Genomic DNA, 19,522 nt, shown 5'->3' with positions numbered 1-19,522 from the left:
TTCTCATATTAAAAATGTATTTTTAAAATAACTAAACAATACCGTGTATTTTGTGAGTGTGTAAATTAACATTGGGGATTATACGTATTCTCAACCATTTATTTATCAAAACAAAACAAAATCTCAACAATTTACCATATATAAACATAAGAAACACGTATCAATCACATACCGTTAGCTGACAAACAACGTCAGCAACCATGAAATTATTTTATGTACCACGAGGGACACATAACAACATTCTTAATAAAATATTCGACCACGAGGATCGCAAAAATTAATAACTTAACTTCACTGAACAGTACAAGTCAACATTGCTCTTCTATATTTATGTTCCATCATAGTTCAAGATTTAGATTCATCTTAAGCATAGAGGTTGAGTTCCATTATATTTGAGTTTGGTATTTCGCATTGACAACATTATCCTTTTTAGTCACACCAATTACCAACTCAAATACTCAACCATGCTTGAAATCCAAGGCTACGTAGTATTATTTCTATTATGGTTCATTTCAACTATTTTCATTAGGTCACTTTTCAAAAAATCCGTGTGTTACAAATTACCACCTGGACCACCAATTTCATTTCCAATCTTAGGACATGCACCATATCTTAGATCACTCCTTCATAAATCACTTTACAAACTTTCAAATCGTTATGGACCTTTAATGCATATTATGCTTGGCTCACAACATGTAGTAGTTGCATCAACTGCTGAAAGTGCTAAGCAAATTTTAAAGACTTGTGAAGAGTCATTTACCAATAGACCTATTATGATTGCAAGTGAGAATTTAACATATGGTGCTGCTGATTATTTTTTCATACCTTATGGAAATTATTGGAGGTTCCTTAAGAAGCTTTGTATGACTGAGCTTCTTAGTGGGAAAACTCTTGAACACTTTGTTCACATACGTGAAGATGAAATTAAGTGTTTTATGGGGACCCTTTTGGAAATATCTAAAAATGGTAAACCAATTGAAATGAGGCATGAACTTATTAGGCATACTAATAACATCATTTCTAGAATGACTATGGGAAAAAAGAGTGGTGGGATGAATGATGAAGTTGGTCAATTGAGAAAAGTTGTTAGGGAAATTGGTGAACTTCTTGGTGCTTTTAATTTAGGTGATATTATTGGGTTTATGAGGCCTTTAGATCTACAAGGATTTGGGAAGAGGAACAAAGATACACATCATAAGATGGATTTAATGATGGAGAAAGTGTTGAAGGAGCATGAAGAAGCTAGAGCTAAAGAAGGTGCTGGTAGTGATAGGAAGAAGGATCTGTTTGATATTTTGTTGAACTTGATTGAAGCTGATGATGGAGCTGAAAGTAAACTCACTAGACAAAGTGCTAAAGCTTTTGCTCTGGTATGAACTTTTTGATCCCTCATTTTTTTTTTTTTTTTATAAATATTTTGTTTGTTATATAATGTTTTTTACTATTTCATTCATTTGGTAAACTTTGTGAACTTATCTAGAGTCTTTCATGTGATCTTATAACATTGTTAAATAAGAAATGATATAGTTAATTTATTGAATATGCCTTTAATTATATGATAGCTTTCAAGGTAGATCTCAATATAAATCTTTTGAAATATGAGGTAGCATGGCCTATATAATTAGTAACAAAACATCAATCATTTTTTTAGGAAAATAACAACTGAGGTTATTATATTGTTTAAAGAATTAAAAAAGGTAACTTTGTATAAAAAATGATATATTTATTACTTTGGAAGTATTTAAGTTTCCTTTCTAAAACAGAATTTCCATTATGGATTTACTAACATGACTTGTAAGTTTTCAAGTTTATCTTGTACAATACTAAATATGGACTTTGGATTGGGATCTAGATCCGCTGCTGTTAAGTGTTTTCATGCGGTTCCATGTTGAAACTGATCTTGACCGTTGATTTAAGATCGAATGGTTCATATTTTAACTCAGTTTTTACCAAAAATATGATCTCGGCTGTCTATTTCTATTTTGATCGGATGGCTGGTAGTTGTAACTAATGCATACAGTTATAATAAGAAATCCAAATTGTTTGTAGATGGTAATATGTGCATTCGCCTACCTAATTGATAAAAGAGAAATGATATTTTGACAACCATTTTTTGACAACTTTTGGACAACTTTCTCTCTCACACTCACATGATATTGTTATTCTCTCTCTTCCTTTTTCTCTCTCCATTGTTTTTGATCAATAAGAAGTGAGAAAAACAAGATTGTCAACAAAGTTGTCACCAAATGGATGTCAAAATATCATTACTCTTGATAAAATTAACACCATTCAGGTGTTTTTTTTTTTTTTTGTGTGGGGACCATACACAAATTTGTATCAACTTGGTATCAATGGTGAATATTACAACTGTGTTCAACGATTAAGAGCGTTAGTTTCTATGAGTTGTTAGATGAAATTCTCTACTCCATCCGTTTCAAAATGAGTGTCGTTTTAGGTGTTTGCACACATATTAAAAAATGCAATGATTAAGAGAAAGAGAATGGTTATTTTACCAAATTATCCTTATTAACTATTGGTTAGTTTTAAAAGTAATACTTTGGAAGTAGTGTGCATGGTATTAATTGGAGGATACAATTGAAAAGAAAAAGTTATTATTGCATTGGAAACTGAAAGCGACACTCATTTTGAAACAAATTTTTTTAGCTAAAGCGACACTCATTTTAAAACGGAGGGAGTATTATATTTAATTGGCTTTGTAGGTATTGGAGCATGTAAGGATCTAGATCCAAAAAAGTAACCAAGCATTTTAGACTAATGTGCAACTCAATTTTTATTAAGGCAAAAATATTTCTCTATATAGGCCTAATATTTTATAGGGTTAATTAAGTAAATGGTCTCTGTAAATATTCAGAATTTTGTTTTTAGTCCTTATAAAATAAAATCACAATTTTTAGTCCCTATAAAATTTTCCATCAGCATTTTTGGTCCCTATAAAATTTTTCCATCAACATTTTTAGTCCCTGTCAAAAATTTCCATCAACATTTTGGTCCCTAAAATGCTTAAGGAAAATGCCACAGAGACTAAAAAGTGTGATTTTATTTTGTAGGGACTAAAAACAAAACTGTGAATATTTATAGGGACTAAAAACTTAATTATCCCTACTTTGTATAATGGTTTTGGTCAAAAAAAAATATATTTTATATAATGGTTCATTATTATAGTAAAGGTTGAAGCAAGGTTTCAAAAAATGGACCGGTACCGGGATTGCGGCCGTTACAAATCGGTATCGGCAGCCACCGTGACCGTTTTTGGACGTTTTTACGTTGAGAATGAAAATCACAGAAAAATTGCCGTTACGGCCGCGAAACTCCATTACAGACTTGAACATACAGAAATTTGAACAGGAGAAGAAGGAATCGAATCTCAGATTAAGAAAAAAAGCACAAGAATACTTCTGGTGTTGTGTGATTCTTTGATCCTTCCTGCTTGCGATTTGCTATTTGCGATTCTTTGTTCATTCTCTTGTTGTTACTCTTCTGGTGTTGTCGTTTCTTGTTTCTCCATACGTGTGCGTTTGCAATTTCTTTAGTTCCTGCTTGCCGTTTTTTCTCCATACGTGTTCAGGTTTGTTGTGTTTTTGTTTTGTTTCAGTGGATAAGGTTTGTGATCACTTGGTTACCAATACACACACGTATGCTTCACTCTTCATTCAATAATAATAATAATAAATTAATAATAATTACTTTTAGTTTAGATGGTTGATTTTGTGTAGATTCAAAGAGAGTTATTTTAAACCATTGATTTTGTTTATTTGTTTTTTCATATATTTATTTATTAAACTCAAAAAAAAAAGTGTACATTCATCTCTTATTTATTAAGTTTAAGGTAATTTTAAATTGACACTCTTAACATTCTATCTTTTCAAAATGTAGTTTATTTTTATATGCTATGAAAGTAGTTATTTATTAGTTAATTTCTTTTTAATCTGTCAAACATTCTATCTTTACTAAATGTAGTCTATTTTTATTATTATATTTACTTTAAACATGTTATAATTATGGGAAAAAGTATTAATCTAAGTTATTATACATATTATATGATAATATAAATAGTTTTAATAAGTTTTGTGAAACGTTTTGATTAATTCACACCGCAACGACCGTTATTTGTATCGCAGCGTCCGTTACAGCCGAAATCGTGACAACCTTAACGCGACCGCGATCGCTACCGCGACCGTTATTTAGAACCTTGGGTTGAAGTAGACATAACAATATGAAGAGATGCAATCAAATCTGAATTTAACATTGCTTAATGTGTTTGTTCAACAGGACATGTTCATTGCAGGAACAAATGGACCAGCAAGTGTGTTAGAATGGGCACTAGCAGAACTAATAAGAAATCCACATGTTTTCAAGAAAGCAAGAGAAGAGATTGACTCTATTGTTGGCAAAGAAAGGCTTTTCAAAGAATCTGATATACCAAATTTACCTTATCTTCAAGCAGTAGTTAAGGAAACTCTAAGAATGCACCCCCCAACTCCAATATTTGCTAGAGAAGCTACAAGAAGTTGTCAAGTTGATGGATATGATGTTCCAGCATTTTCCAAGATTTTCATCAATGCATGGGCTATTGGTAGAGACCCTAACTATTGGGACAATCCATTAGTCTTCAACCCTGAAAGATTCTTACAAAGTGATGATCCTAGCAAGAGTAAAATTGATGTAAGAGGACAATATTATCAACTTTTGCCATTTGGTAGTGGGAGAAGAAGTTGCCCTGGTTCTTCACTTGCTTTGCTTGTTATCCAAGCAACACTTGCAAGTTTGATACAATGCTTTGATTGGGTTGTTAATGATGGTAAGAGTCATGATATTGATATGTCTGAAGTAGGAAGGGTTACTGTGTTTTTGGCTAAACCATTGAAGTGCAAGCCTGTTCCACATTTAAGGAATTTGGATGGAATGGTGGTCCAGTGAAGAAGAATCAAATTCATTTCTCAAGTTATTATTATTATTGTTATCTTATTTTTATTGTGTTTTTATGTTATGGGGAAGTGTATGTGAAAACTTCATGGCAGGATAAAAATAAGTGATTAGGTAATCCAATTCTTCTCTGTCTTTTAATGTTAGCACAAAAAAATTTAATGGAGTTTCTTAATTGTAACAAGTGTTCACTCTTCTCGGAAACTCTTTAACATTACTCCATCCGTTTAAGTGATCTATTTGTAAAAAATATTTGTCCTAAAATGAATGATCCATTTCACTTTTCAAATCAAGATTAATTACCTTTTTCAACTATACACCTTAATTAATATTAATTTCATCATCACTCACAATTCAATATCTTTTTTATATACAAGGTTTTGTTCCTCTAATATTTTTGAGCAATTTTGACCACTCATGCTTTCATATTTTATCACGAAGACTAGGGGTATTTGCGAGGCGATTTGGTTCAATTTTGAGTAAATTTGTTGTTCAATCCGATCAAAGGGGTATTTGCGAGGCGATTTGGTTCAATTTTGAGTAAATTTGTTGTTCAATCCGATCAAAGGGGTATTTGCGAGGCGATTTGGTTCAATTTTGAGTAAATTTGTTGTTCAATCCGATCAAAAGAACACAAATTGGTTTATGTTGGATTTACATGTTTTTGGGATAAAGCCCAAACTGAACCAAAGTGATAAACAAGAGGTTTGTTTGGGTCGGATTGTTCAGATACACTAAAAAATAAAAGTATAAAAATATTTGAGAACTTTGTTAAATATAAAAAGTTAAATTAAATTAAAACATTTCAATAACCAAAGTCTCACATCAAGTTAAAAAATAAAAAGAGAGTGTACAACTAAGTTTCATGCACCCATGATACAAAGAGCCAAAATATTAATACTTCCAAACTAAAACACTTAAAAAGTGTGTTCGTATTTCTCTGTTTCTCAATTTGTGAATTTGCAAACAAAAAACATAGCTTAGCATGTTTCTAATTTGACTTGATTTATATATTTAGGTATAGGTAAGCATTAATACAAAATATAGCATGTTAGTGACCGGGTAGGAATCTTGAAATCTGATGCCTAACAGGCTTGCTATATGTCCCGAAACAAACCTTCCCGAATTTGTCCCGAAACACTAGCACCGTTGGATGTAAAAAAAGCTGCCTTCACACAATACATGGGGTAGGTGAGTAAAAAAAGCTGCCTTCACACAATACATGTCGGGCTGTATCGGGACACCGCTTTTCGATATAAATCGCTTTTTCCGATGCCTAAAGCGAACATGATTGAATTTAAGCGGGTTGGTTCGGTTTGTGCCGGATATAAAAATTGTCCAACCCAAACACTTTGGATTGGTTTGAATTGTGGTTGGGTTTGATTTTACCAAAACTGATGAACACCCCTAATAAATAGATCTCTAATATTTTCTTCCCATGTCTCTCTTTTATCGGGATAATACAACTTTTATCTCCACTTTGATCTCTCGAATAATGTAATTGTGTCCAACTTAAAAATCTATGTGAGAGGAGAATTTGGAAAGTTAGGTTTATATTTTAATATATATTTGAGGTTTTAACAAAATTGAAAGAATAACATGGTATATGAATATGGAGGTAGGATCAATTGACAACACAACGTCAAACTAAATAATATGACATCTTTGACAATTCTTTCCACACAACTGTATTACAAAATCACGGTTGCTTAATTTATAAAAAAGAAAAAAGTAAGTCTTTCCTTTCTCTCTCCTCTAAAACTTCCTCCTAAATAGAACTTATAAGTGGAAGACCAAAGTTGTACAATATAATCATAATACTTGGAGAAATGATACTTGGAGAAATGATATTTGTATAACCATTTTTTGATAACTTTTGTGACAATCTTCTTTCTCATATTCACATTATATTTTTAATTTCTCTCTCAATTGCTTTGATTTTTCTGTCAATACCTCAATTTCTTTGTAAATCAATGGTTGTCCCATAAGTTGTCATTAAAATGGTTATTCAAATAATACAACTCTAATAGTTGAGACACTAAAACGTGGATAGAAATGGGAAAAATATAAGAAACATCTCCATTGTTAAAAATGGTCCAACTTATAAGTTAGATATCCAAATTTTACAATCAAGAAACTTGAAACACTAATAATTTGTTTAAAAGATGAGAAAATGGAAAATAAAAGAAAGAGGCACTAAAGCCCCATATCCATATGCTTTTTACCTTAAATTTAAACCAACCACACATTTTTTTGGGGTAATCTATGTTATCGCTGTAGCATATACTCCCTCCGGTCCTTATTGCTGTAGCATATACTCCCTCCGGTCCTTATTATAAGAAACAATTAAATTTTTTGGTTCATTGTGTAAATGATGTATCTAGCTTGTATTTTCAATAAGATACATTAATTATTTTATGAACCTAAAAAGTCAACTTTTTCTTATAATAAGGACCGGAGGGAGTATTATATATTGTGTTCTGAATTGGACATAAGGTCATGTTGGACACTCACGAGGTCCAATACTTCTTTGGCTCAAGAATCCTCTACATATACCCATTCATTTCACTCCACGCAAAATCCCTTTCACTCTCATTCTCATAAAATCATCGCCATTCATATTTTCTCCTCTCATTCTCTAGCTCAAAAACTGAAAAAACTCTCAATCTCACTCATCTTCACCATCATCAATCATTCTCAATCTCACTTACTTTTGTCACTCGTCTTCACCCAAAAACCCTGTTTACACCTTAAAATAGTTATCCTATTGGGCAAATTCGGTAAATAGGTGATTAAACTATTAGGCGAGGACGCCTCTCAGTCGAGTGAAGGATATGAAATGTTAGAGAAATTGGGAGAGGGAACCGATTCTTTCTAAAGGAAACTAACTAAGAATGTGGGTCATAAAAGGCTCAGAGCTGAGTCAAAGCATAGTGGGACTACACGATGACGTGGCAAATCCACGATCTCTACTCTCAACAACACTAACCTCTTTTGATGAATGAGGAAAAATACATGATTTCTAGTGGCATTACACACCAAGGACGTTGTGCTCGGATCATGTCGAGGAAAAGAGATTGAAGCCTAAAGTGGGGTTGAAAAATACTATTTGAGAATTGAAATCAATGATATTGGTTCTTAACTGTCCATTGAGCTTCTTCTTTAAAGTAAAAATTCGTTTGTTCAAACGTTTTTTCACAACCCACTTGTCTCTTCCAAACCTTTTCAACCTTTAGCTTTTAGGAAAAGGAAAAAACAAATCTCTCATTCTTCAATGAACCTTCATCTTTCTAAACGATCATCATCTTAAATTGTATGTTCATGGAGGCTCCTAGTTTCTTACCAAACATTAGTAATTTCATTGACATGTCTTATGTTCAAAAAAATCTAAACTAGTCACCTTTGGATTCTACAATAAACCAGATAAGTAATACAAGGAGTCTCCATTTTAGTCAAAATGATAAGAATCTCTGGAAGATCATGTCAATATGATAAGAACATCAAGATATTAGTTTGGAAGTGTCTCTCTGAATCAAAGTCATATTTACATGTCATATAGGAAACTTGGTTCGGTTAGAATATATCGAGCTTCCTCTATTCATAAGTTTTCTTTACATATTAACTTACAAAAAAGATCATCACTTAATGTTTCGTGAAGTACCATGAACATTAATGAAGTAAATTAAGGCGAACATAATTTGTCATAACAACTCAAAAAGATAACAAATAAAAACTTGAAATCATCAATTGATAGTAAAAAGTGGGGACATATTCCTTGTTTTTTACACATAGGATATTCATGATAAGTTGAAGTGTTCTCTATAAGACAAGTGAAGTGAAAGAAAAACTAAAACAATCCATTATTGTGGCAGCAAAGTGTAGAGGAAAATCATAAAATCCTTCTTATGTTGATATTTTAATGATGACAAACTTCATTGAAGTAAAGAGATCAATATGTTTCTGATCGGTGTTATGATCTAACAAGTTTCTTTTGAGTATTTTCTAGAACAAGATATTACAAATGCATTGATATCAAAAAAAAATAAATAAATCTTAACAACACCAAGTGCTAAAAAGAACTTCAGAATGGTCAGAAGCACTTTAGAATGAGATCAGAAACATTCCACGGGCACTACAAAATTGTAGAACAAGATTGACAAAGGAAATATGATATTAGAAGTTTATCTATGTCAATATTATGAACCAAATACTTCATTAGAGAAAAACATCAGAATAGTATTAGAGATATATAGTTTAGTTACTAGTATTAGTCCTATTAGTATATATAGTTGTAACCTCCCCATAAGTGGGTTAACTTTCTCATTTTGTAATATTACATTTCACTATCAATAGAATAATTCCATAAGTTTTTCTCTCCTTCATCAATGGATGCCATGTTTACTAACATGGTATCAGAGCAAACTTGGTATCCACCTTGAAGGATATTTTCCGCTGCAATTTCTCGAGAAAATCTAATTTTCTCTCTTTCACTTTCTTTCTCTTGTTTCATTTTCCTTCATTTTCTTTTCTTCTTCGATCGTTTTCATCGATTTCTTCATTTTTCTTCTTGATTCTGTTATAATCTCAACATTGAGATTCAGTTTTCTTTCTTTTCATCTTTGTCCTGTACTCAAAACCAGTTCCTGTTATTGATTTGTTCGATCGATTCTTGTTCGATTCATAATTCCTTCGTGATTCCGATTTGTCTTTAATTGAATTTTCGTTTTCACAATTTTCCCCAAATCCTAGGGTTTCACAATTTCTTGTTCGATCTCTTTTTCCATTTTTTTTTCCTCTGTTCGTTCTACTTTGTTCTGGTAGTTTTGGTTCATTTTCATGCGTGATTCAAAAGTCTTGATCGAATTATTACTCGATCGCAATTTCGAGTTTCGATTCAAATTCATGATTCGAATTCGTTTTGCGACTCATCTTTATCATAATTTTCGATTCAAGTCGGAGTCGTTTTCGCATCGATTCTCTGCATCGTTGATATTCCATCTTCTTCCTGTTTTTTTACTGTTGTGTCGCATTGACTATTCAGTCTTCAGAAACGTGTTGTGTCGATATTGCAGTATGTGCCTTTTGTGCTCACCATGTGTTTGTGGAAAGTCCTCACTTAATACCTGTTGGTTCTTGGTTCATGATTCTGTTATATGGGATTAACTCATGTTTTTTGATGGAGTTTTGAGATATTGTTTATGGTTTCTCAATCTGTATTGTTGCTAGTGAAAATTTTCTGAACTTTGGAGATTATTGTTTTGGTCTGCTTGGAGCATCCTTTGATTGTTGCTGCCCTCATCAGTTGGAACTTGTTATTGGCAGTTTGTGTGTTCGTTGACTTCTTGTTGGTAGTTCATGAAGCTGGGCACACATAGCAACTTCTACTCTCTAGTATTTGGTTTATCTTGGTGGGTTGGTCTTCCTCATGTATAGACTACCTTTTGTTGAGTGCATGATGTTTGGTGCTCTGATATTAGCAACCGGTCCAGTCACTGTTTTGTCCATATTCCAAGAACTGGGCACAGATGTCAATCTATATGCCTTGGTTTTTGGAGAATCTGTTTTGAATGATGCAATGGCAATTTCTTTGTACAGGACAATGTCATTGGTTACAAATAATCCATCTGGACAAAATTTCTACATTGATAGCTTTGTGGCTGCTCAATTGTGAAGCTTCTGGTTTGGTGTTACGAAGTTTCCTTATTGCTACTCAGTTTGGCAGATTAAAGTTTCTACAAATCATGCTCTATGAAGATTTTTTTTGCATTGGGGCTGCAGAACTGTCACGCCCAATATTGATTACTAAGTTTGGTTTAATTGTGAATTGCCTTATGTTTTAATTCCTGGATCGTTTGTGACGTAATTTTGGCAAGGAATCATATATTGTTGGATAGTGTTGGTGTCCCTTGAGCCTAGCTGCTATCTTGTTACCTTCTGCTTTTGGTTCACTTATGTTGGTATTGGAAGTTCTGCATCTGCTGAATGGTTTGTGTACTTTGGGCTGCAGAATTGTTCCGATATTGACTATATGTGAGTTGTCTTGGCTTACGGTACAGATCAGTTTGGTGTTGTTTTTTGTTGTTGAGTAGCCTTCATTATCACCCTGGTTGAAGAGGACTTGCTGATGTGCATATTGGCTTCTGTCAATGGTTGCTAGCGTTGTGTTTGACACTAAGTGGTTATTGAAAGTTTTTTTCTTTGCTTGCTGTTCTGTTTGGAGCATATTCTCTTTGCAGGGATGTATTGGAAGCTAGCATCCAGTCAGTAATTTTCTTCTTTCTCTCTGTTGTTAGCCTATGATGGCTTTGATTCTTGTTTTTGGGCTTCTGTCCATGATGGTTAAGCCTTGTTGTGCTTCTGTCATGGATGGTTAAGCGTTGTTGTTGTGCTTCTGTCCATGATGGTTAAGCTTTGTTGTGCTTCTGTCAAGGATGGTTAAGCGTCGTCGTGCTTCTGTCCAAGGATGGTTAAGCGTCGTTTTCTTCTTCTTGTGCTTCTATCTTGAGTGATTGAACACTCTTGATGGTTAAGCGTTGTGCCTTAATTGGCTTTGTTGACATTGGCTTCTACCGGATGGTGGTTAAGCGTTGCTTTGATGCTCCTTCCTTCAATTGGTTCAACCTTGAGTTGTGGTTGCTTCTTGTTGGATGAGCACTTGTTTGATATTTTTCTTAGCCGATGTATTTCCGGCATCTTTCCTTGTATTTTCTCATTTCAAGTTGGATGTGTTTTTGAACACCTTCCAACTTGAGGGGGACTATTAGAGATATATAGTTTAGTTACTAGTATTAGTCCTATTAGTATATATAGTTGTAACCTCCCCATAAGTGGGTTAACTTTCTCATTTTGTAATATTACATTTCACTATCAATAGAATAATTCCATAAGTTTTTCTCTCCTTCATCAATGGATGCCATGTTTACTAACAAATAGACATCAAAAGCACTTCAGATTGCAGATTAGGCAAATCAGAAAGCACTTTAGATTAGCTAAACAAGAAAATTTAACATTGGTTCTCTTCATTGATTCTCATCTCAAAAGTTAGGATCAAAGTTTTTGAAGAAAGGAATGAAGATCAACTGAACTTGAGGTTGCAGGTCAGGTGGATCAGAATTACAAGTCAAGGGATACATGAGATTGAAACTCCGAAGAACAAAAGCAGACCAGAAAGGGCATCAGAATGAGAAATAAAGAAGACACCAAAAGGAATGATGACAGAAATATATCCGAAGATGCACAAGAAGATCAGAAGCAAAGATGTATTGCACAATGACTAGTTTAAAGTTTTTCTTTGTATACAAGGCAAATGACAAAAGGAAAAATAGTAGTTATGTTTCTAATGTCTAGTTCCATGCTTGCTCTCCAAGAACGAAGCTCTATAAAGAGAAACATTATTCAAATGAGAACACTATTCTCAACAACACAATCTCTCATCAAAAACCTTTTTTGTCAAGAATCACAGGATCTGAAAAAGATCAGAAGTACAAAAGTACATATTACTTGAAAGAGATCAGATTTATCTTTCAACTTGAGATTCATTTCTTAAACATTAGATAGAAATCACAAATACACTCAAGCCTCCATTATATCTTAGTAATATTTTTTATAGTGTATTTGAAAAGATTGGATTCACTTGTGTTTGATTGTATTGAACTTAGAAAAACAAAAGTTCAGATTCACCTTAGTGTGATCAGTTTGAACTTAGAGAGATAGAATTAGAGAAGGATATAAGTCATTGTGAGATCAAATTGATAAATTGCAAGACCAAGATCACAAGATAAATTGATCCATCAGATGTAAAACTTCATTAATCCTCTTTAGGGTATAAATTTGGATGTGTGATAGTTAAAGCTTCATCTTCCTTTCTTACGTAGATTTCATTTTTCAATTTTTTTATATGTGATTATTTATTTTGAATGGCAAATAGATCATAGATAGATATATAAGAAAGAAGGGTCAAATGTACAAAGAGAAAAAGAACACACGAGATACCCAAAAAACACCCCAACCAAAACTCAAGAAAGAACACCTACAACACCACCAAAAAACACAGAGACTAAAAACAACACGAAAACAATGGCAAAAAAACCACCCGCAACCTCCAATGACCAAAATCAAAAGCAGGAAACAAACAAAAAACCCCGCTCAAAAACACCCAAATAGTTTTGGAAGACAATTCTAATATTGAAAAAAGAAAAAATTTATAAGATGAGAAAAATAATACGATTTGATCTTATAACAAAAGAGATAGTTGAATTCTTCATAAAAATCCACATATAATATATTATGAAATATTACAAGAAAGAGAATTCATATGTTGATGAGATGATATGATTAATAAATCAAAATACTTGTCTAACACCCATAATTAATTTTGCGGAAGAATAATGTACAGTTTACCAATTTCCCAATTGTCTTCTTTTTGTTTAACAAAAAGATTAAATAAACATGCAACATAGTTCTCATGATAAAGCCATGTTCAAGTCCCACACCTTCTTGAAGTCAACATAAAGCCACGTTCAAGTCCCACACTTTCTTCTTATAAGCTATGACCTAAAAACAATACACATACATATACAAATATTAGCAAATATAAATGATAGTAGATATACAAGAAGAATTTATCTTTGGAAAATGCTACTTCTCAAGAAAAATAGCTTCAAGAATTTTTCAAGACACAGTTGGCAAATTTTAATTGGATGATTTATTTGTCCACTTCCTATTTTTCAGCCACATCTCCTTGAATTGTGGCAAATAGTGCATTGTGATTGGCTATTCTTTATTCTTGAAGAATTCTTGATGTTATTTTTCTAGAGATATAGCATTGCTCTTTATCTTTTAATTTATAAACCATAGTTCAAAATAGCAATACTCAACAGACTAAATTTCAAATTTTTTTTGAGGTTGCCATATAAAGTTTTTTTTTTTCTTTCTAATTTTTATATATTTTTTTAGTGGTGGCCGGGGTTTGAACCCCGAACCTTGCATATTTTATGCATTGTCCATACTAACTGAGCTATACTCACGAGGACATTTTGTAATTTTTATATAATATATACATGATCAATTTATGAAAATTTAATAAATTACCAAATAGCCACGAATGAGATTATCAGGAATGATTTCAGCGAAAGAAGTTTCTTCCTCTCTTGTCAGGAACTCAAACTTCATGTTACTTGGATCGAGATTGGCATCACCAAATATAATGTTAGGGTTACACTCCTTTACCACGAACAATTCAATCTCTTCAGTTTGCAATGAGGTTTCAAAGGCAATGTACTGTAAATTGAAAAACTATTATTATAATTTAGAAATGACACTAAATTGAAATTTCTTGTATAATGATGTTAGGGAATGAAAAAAAACCTGATACAATTGACTGATTAATGTTGCAGGCTTACAAGTAAGGAATGGCCTCTCCAAATTTGGGACCTTTACCTTTTCCAAAGAGAGAAGCTTGATAAAAATGTCCGACTGAAGAATAATGAAAACAAAATGTTTACTAAACAAAAGTGATAAATAATGAATACTAATGAGAAGAATAAATAATAATTTGAATAATATAAAAAATGGAACACTGTTCTCTTTCAATAAAAAATGTTGGATATACATGTGAGAGGCCCATATACCTAAAACCTTAAGATTTTGGATAAAAATGTGGGGTCAAAGGATCGTGAATGTTTAGCTCATTGCTATTTCTCGGACTCCTAACACCATGTTAGCCTCATATCAAGGCATAAAATTTACCATGGTTTATAGAGATTTCAAGTCTATCTCACTATATCCATTCACAACTCAAGAGTCAAATATGCCTAGTTGCCTACTATATGCCTACTCTTAGAGAATCATGGCCTTGATGTTTTGAGTGACATTAGCTTCCGGTGACATTGATAACATTGCTCTTAGCTTTCTCTTAATCAATCATTCTTTTTAATTTAAATAATATATTTTAATCATTCATCCATCATTTCTCTACTCTAAAATATATTAATGTTACTAATGTCACCAAAAATTATGTCACTCAAGTGAAACCTTTGAAATACATCATACATCCTAAAACTGTAGTTATGTTTTGATCGTGACAACATAAAAAATCATTTTGTTATAGCTTAGATTCCAATCATACATCCTACATAATTAAACCCCAAATATGACAGACATGTTACATTATGAAAAAATAATTTACCTCATTTTCATCTTTTGCAGAGTTTTTGAGATGCTCAATTAGTAGGGAGAGGCGATTATTTCTATCAGCAAGTGTAGAAGATGAGATAATTAATAACAAGATGCATCAAGGTCTCCAGAGAACTAATAGCATGATATATGGGAATACTTTAAATATATACAACTCATTATAAAACAAAACTAAGGAAATACATTTTTTTTTTGTTTTTTTTTTTTTTACCTTTTTACTCATACTTACACATGAACCAAGGAAATACATTATAAACATTTAATATACAAAATCTAATACCCAAATTTTAAAAAATAAATATCAACAATTAATAATATATTATCCATAACATAGCAGAAGAAGATATTATCACATATTATTATGATATATATAAGTTTGGTGCCATCATTGTTCCTTAGGTTTTGTCAAAAAAAAAAAAAAAATCATTAACTGTTCCTTAGGTGTTCGATGACTTCCTCTTGTCGAGTCGCAAAAATTTTTTGGGGTCATTCTACGAATGTTAAAATAGATCTACAAAGATATACATGAACAAAATACAAAAATATGTTCAAAATTCAAAGTAAAATATTGTATTCAAATGTTTGTAAAATATATTTAAATTTCACCAAAAATATATGAAAAACTTATTCATGAAAACCACGTCATTTGTACATAAAGTAACTGTGTATCCATGAGCAAAAGAGAAAAGACTCAACAAGAGAACCTTGTCCATGAAGTCATCACACCATGACATATGAAAGTCATTCCACGAAGACCAGGATAAAATTAACCTACCGCAAAACTCCAAAGATGGTATAACATAGTCGAAAAATACATAGGTTTCAATCCACTTTTGGAGTATCTATTTTTTCTTATTCATGATTTATGTCCCCAATTTGTTAATTCAAAAGTTTAGTCCCCAATTTTAAAAGATTTAGAAATTTTCTTCCCCACTAAGTTTAGAACTTTTGTTTTTATTGATATGTCTAGTTGAATAATAATTTGACAAGGGAGAAGCTAATGTAACAATGCATATGTTGATAAAACCTTCTTAATTCAATTTCAATATCATTATATTATTACTTCAAGTTAAAAATTAAAATAAATAAAAAATGAAAAAACTTAAAAATATCTTATTTGTAAAAAATTATTTAGTTTCACAGCACCCATTTATAAATGGTAAGCTTATTATTCAACATAACACACAAGAATAAGCCATGAATTCAATAGTGGAGAAAATTTCTCAAATTTTAAAAATGGGAAATGCTAACCGGTGCCCTCAGGGCACTGGTTAAGAATATGAAAAAGGAAATTATATAGTAGTTAATGCATTGAAATTGTGTAATTAATTTATAATAAAGTCAAAAACAATTTCCTTTTATGATAATAATTCTCTTTTATGGTATGCTTAACCAGTGCCCCGGAGGCACCGGTTAGCCGGACCCTTTAAAAATTTAGTACTATACAATCAGATCTAAAAATTGAGGACCAATATTATGAAGTTACAAAATAGGGCAACTAAAACTACATTTAAGCATGTTAAATAAATTATTAATAGCAAACTACTAGAGTGAGATTTAATGCATTACTAATGAAGGTGGAATTGAGCAAATGGGGCATAAATAAATAAATGATAGTGTATGTAACATACTTTTTGCTAGATTCATCCATGCCAGATGATTTTTCTCCATCCTCCCTTTGAAGATAGCATAGATGCCTCAGCTAACCATAAGATAGAAAAAAATAACCAAGATCGTTAGTAATATGAAATTTGATATAAGAATGAATGAGAAAAAAAATAACCAACATAGAAGAAACAGATCTCATGGTATTTATGAAAACTGAGAATGATAATACATACCAAAATCATTGTTGTCAACATATTTCTCAATTTCCAAGTTCAAGAGCCTATGTGGTAGCATTTCTCTGATCAACAAGAAAGTAAGATATCTAGGGTTCTCAGAATGAAAAAGTCATCAAGAAAATGTAGAGAACAAAGAAATGTATTGACACATTGAGACTAAAACTCTCTCTATATATCAAATAAATTTTTTGTCAACTCAAGTTTCAATTTCCAATGAAACGTAATCACACAATGTTATAAAGAGTATTTTTTTTAATTACAATCAAAATATGAATTGTTTGATCTTATTCTAACTATTGAAAATTTCCACAATTTAAAAATATCATATTTGACTAATTAATTGTTACTGAGAATGCAAATACTAACATTTGGAGATCACACCTGTTGAATGAAAATTATACAATCTTTCTTGATGGTGTATTAAATCCTACTCCATCCGTTTAAAAATATAAGAAAAAAAAATCTCACTTTCTGTGTCTCAAGCAAAAAAGACAAACTTTTATCTTATTTAATTTTTTTAAAACTATCTTTTCCAAGAAAAACTTTTACTTATTCGCATGAAATTAAATGTAAATTATATTCAATTTTCTTTCTCTTCCATTTTCTCCATAACCAATAGCTAATGAAAATTGTTTCTACATATTCCCATAAAACTTATTCCAAAAAAGAAAAACACAAAAAGTTATACTTCAAATTCTTATATTTTAGTTTTCTTAATAAAGTGTGATTTGAATTTTTTTACTTATAATTTAGGGCGGAGAAAGTCCTACTAAAGTTTAAATATGAACAACTAATCTAAATCCAATGGATGGAACCCATTAATTGCATTGATGGCAATATTTGAATAGTAATTAAGAGAATTCAAGTAATTTATTATTGACCAAAGACATGCATTTAATATTCCTTATTTATTGATTTCTTAATTACATTTGGATTTTGTGACTTTATTTTTATGAAATGATAACGTGTATCCTGTGACACTCTTTAAGATCTTAAATAGTCAATTTTCCGTCCCTAAATATATGACCCTTTTATCAACATAACGGGAATTAAGAAAATTGGTATTAATATTAAATTTGCTTATAATTTACTATTGTTTATACAATTTTATCCTTAAGAGAGAGAGAGAGAGAGAGAGAGAGAGAGAGAGAGAGAGAGAGAGAGAGAGAGAGAGAGAGAGAGAGAGAGAGAGAGAGAGATAGAGAGAGAGAGAGAGAGAGTTACATTTTAGATAAGAGTGAATGATAGATAAAAGATTAAAATATACTCTCTCCGGTCATATTTATAAGAAAAAATTAATTTTTTAGATTCATTGTGTAATTAATGTATCCTGTCTAGAATATAGACCAAATACATTATTTATGCAATGAATCAAAAAAGTTAAATGTTTCTTATAAATAGAACCGATGGAGTATTTTTAACATAGTATTAATTGTTGATTTAAGAAAAAGATGCAAAATAAATAGGGGTATCTTGGTAAAGAAATAATTAATGTAATTGAAAATAACAAAGGGGTTTTATAAAAAAGGACAATTTTTTTCTCAAAAAAATCTTATAATTAGGGACGGAGGTAGTAAAAATTTGTCTATTAATTACATTGAAATTTGAGGTATTTGATTTTTTTTTTCAAAATAATTTCTTAATTTAAAATTCTTGAAGAATACCTTCAAAGACATTCTTTAGCAAGACTTTTTTTTTTTTTTTCTATTTGTATTAGCATGTTCTAATTTGTACGGGGAAGCAATCGCCGACATCTCATTCTTGAAACCTAAGTTTTTTTGTTGACAAGAATATAGTTTCGATGTTGCCATTTGATTGGTGTGAAGTTGATTAATATTCAGCGAAAAACTCGTGAGATACATAAGTTGGATTCTCCCATCACAATTGACCTTTACCATTTAAACTAATCCATTATTGACGAGAAACCTAAATAACTAATCCTAAATATCGTATAAATACACAAATAAATTTAAAATTTAAATCCTAACTCATACATCAAAAGATACACAAATACTTGTGTGTGTCTCTACCAAGGTGCCAAATAATCCTATTGAAGAAAAATATATCCATAGCAAACTACAATCAACATGGCAACAAAACAGAAGTAGCATTCATCCAACATACAAATTGGTCTAATCAATAACGCACGTAGAGATGTGTTGTAACTAGGATTGCCTTCTCACTTAACCTCTTTGGACCTTTTTAGATTGACTTATTTTCCAATTTATGAAAAATTGTTTATGTATTTAAATAAGCTTTTAATTCATAAGTTCTTACTAATGAAAATTGTATCTTTATAAACTATTTTTTTTTCATAAATTACATTGAAAAACTTATGAATAACAAATAAAAAAATTATTTATTTGTATAAGTTGTTTTGTATAAGCTCAAAAAGAAGTCAATTCAAACATGCCGAAAGTGTTGTACTAGTATATCTAGGGATGGCAATACGGGCCAGCCCGCTCCGTTTAGGCCCAGCTCGCTATTAGCCCGCCAAAAACAGGGTGGGGCGGGGTGGGCCAACTTGAGGGGGTGGGCTC

At 31.5% G+C, this 19,522-nt stretch overlaps 2 protein-coding genes across 2 annotated transcripts; one reads left to right on the top strand and one right to left on the bottom strand.

The window, feature by feature from the left end:
- The first annotated feature begins 354 nt into the window (after positions 1–354).
- On the top strand, positions 355–5,128 carry LOC146906979 (beta-amyrin 24-hydroxylase-like). Its single transcript, XM_085727577.1, has 2 exons — positions 355–1,370; positions 4,291–5,128. The coding sequence occupies exons 1-2, from the start codon at positions 465–467 to the stop codon at positions 4,936–4,938; spliced, it is 1,554 nt and encodes a 517-aa protein (XP_085583703.1). The 5' UTR covers positions 355–464; the 3' UTR covers positions 4,939–5,128.
- Positions 5,129–13,446: 8,318 nt separating this feature from the next.
- Positions 13,447–16,988, bottom strand: LOC146906978 (putative E3 ubiquitin-protein ligase RING1a). The gene is made up of 6 exons (XM_085729011.1): positions 16,980–16,988; positions 16,770–16,840; positions 15,131–15,191; positions 14,311–14,418; positions 14,035–14,223; positions 13,447–13,497 (listed from the first exon to the last, which is right to left on the bottom strand). Exons 1-6 carry the CDS (start codon positions 16,986–16,988, stop codon positions 13,447–13,449), a joined length of 489 nt encoding a protein of 162 aa, XP_085585137.1.
- Positions 16,989–19,522: the final 2,534 nt, after the last annotated feature.

This window comes from Medicago sativa, chromosome 7 (assembly GCF_051527215.1).
Source record: "Medicago sativa cultivar Bolivia chromosome 7, Bolivia_mono, whole genome shotgun sequence".
Classification (NCBI taxonomy): Eukaryota; Viridiplantae; Streptophyta; class Magnoliopsida; order Fabales; family Fabaceae; genus Medicago; species Medicago sativa.
This window is presented reverse-complemented; position numbering and strand designations above follow the sequence as displayed.

Coding starts and splice junctions, on each gene's coding strand:
- LOC146906978 (XM_085729011.1), bottom strand. Junction 14,419..15,130: donor CTGCAAAAGATGAAAATGAG/GTAAATTATTTT, acceptor ATTATTCTTCAG/TCGGACATTTTTATCAAGCT. Junction 13,498..14,034: donor ATCTCATTCGTGGCTATTTG/GTAATTTATTAA, acceptor TATTGTTTTTAG/GTCATAGCTTATAAGAAGAA.
- LOC146906979 (XM_085727577.1), top strand. CDS start 465: ATGCTTGAAATCCAAGGCTACGTAGTATTATTTCTATTATGGTTCATT. Junction 1,371..4,290: donor GTGCTAAAGCTTTTGCTCTG/GTATGAACTTTT, acceptor TTTGTTCAACAG/GACATGTTCATTGCAGGAAC.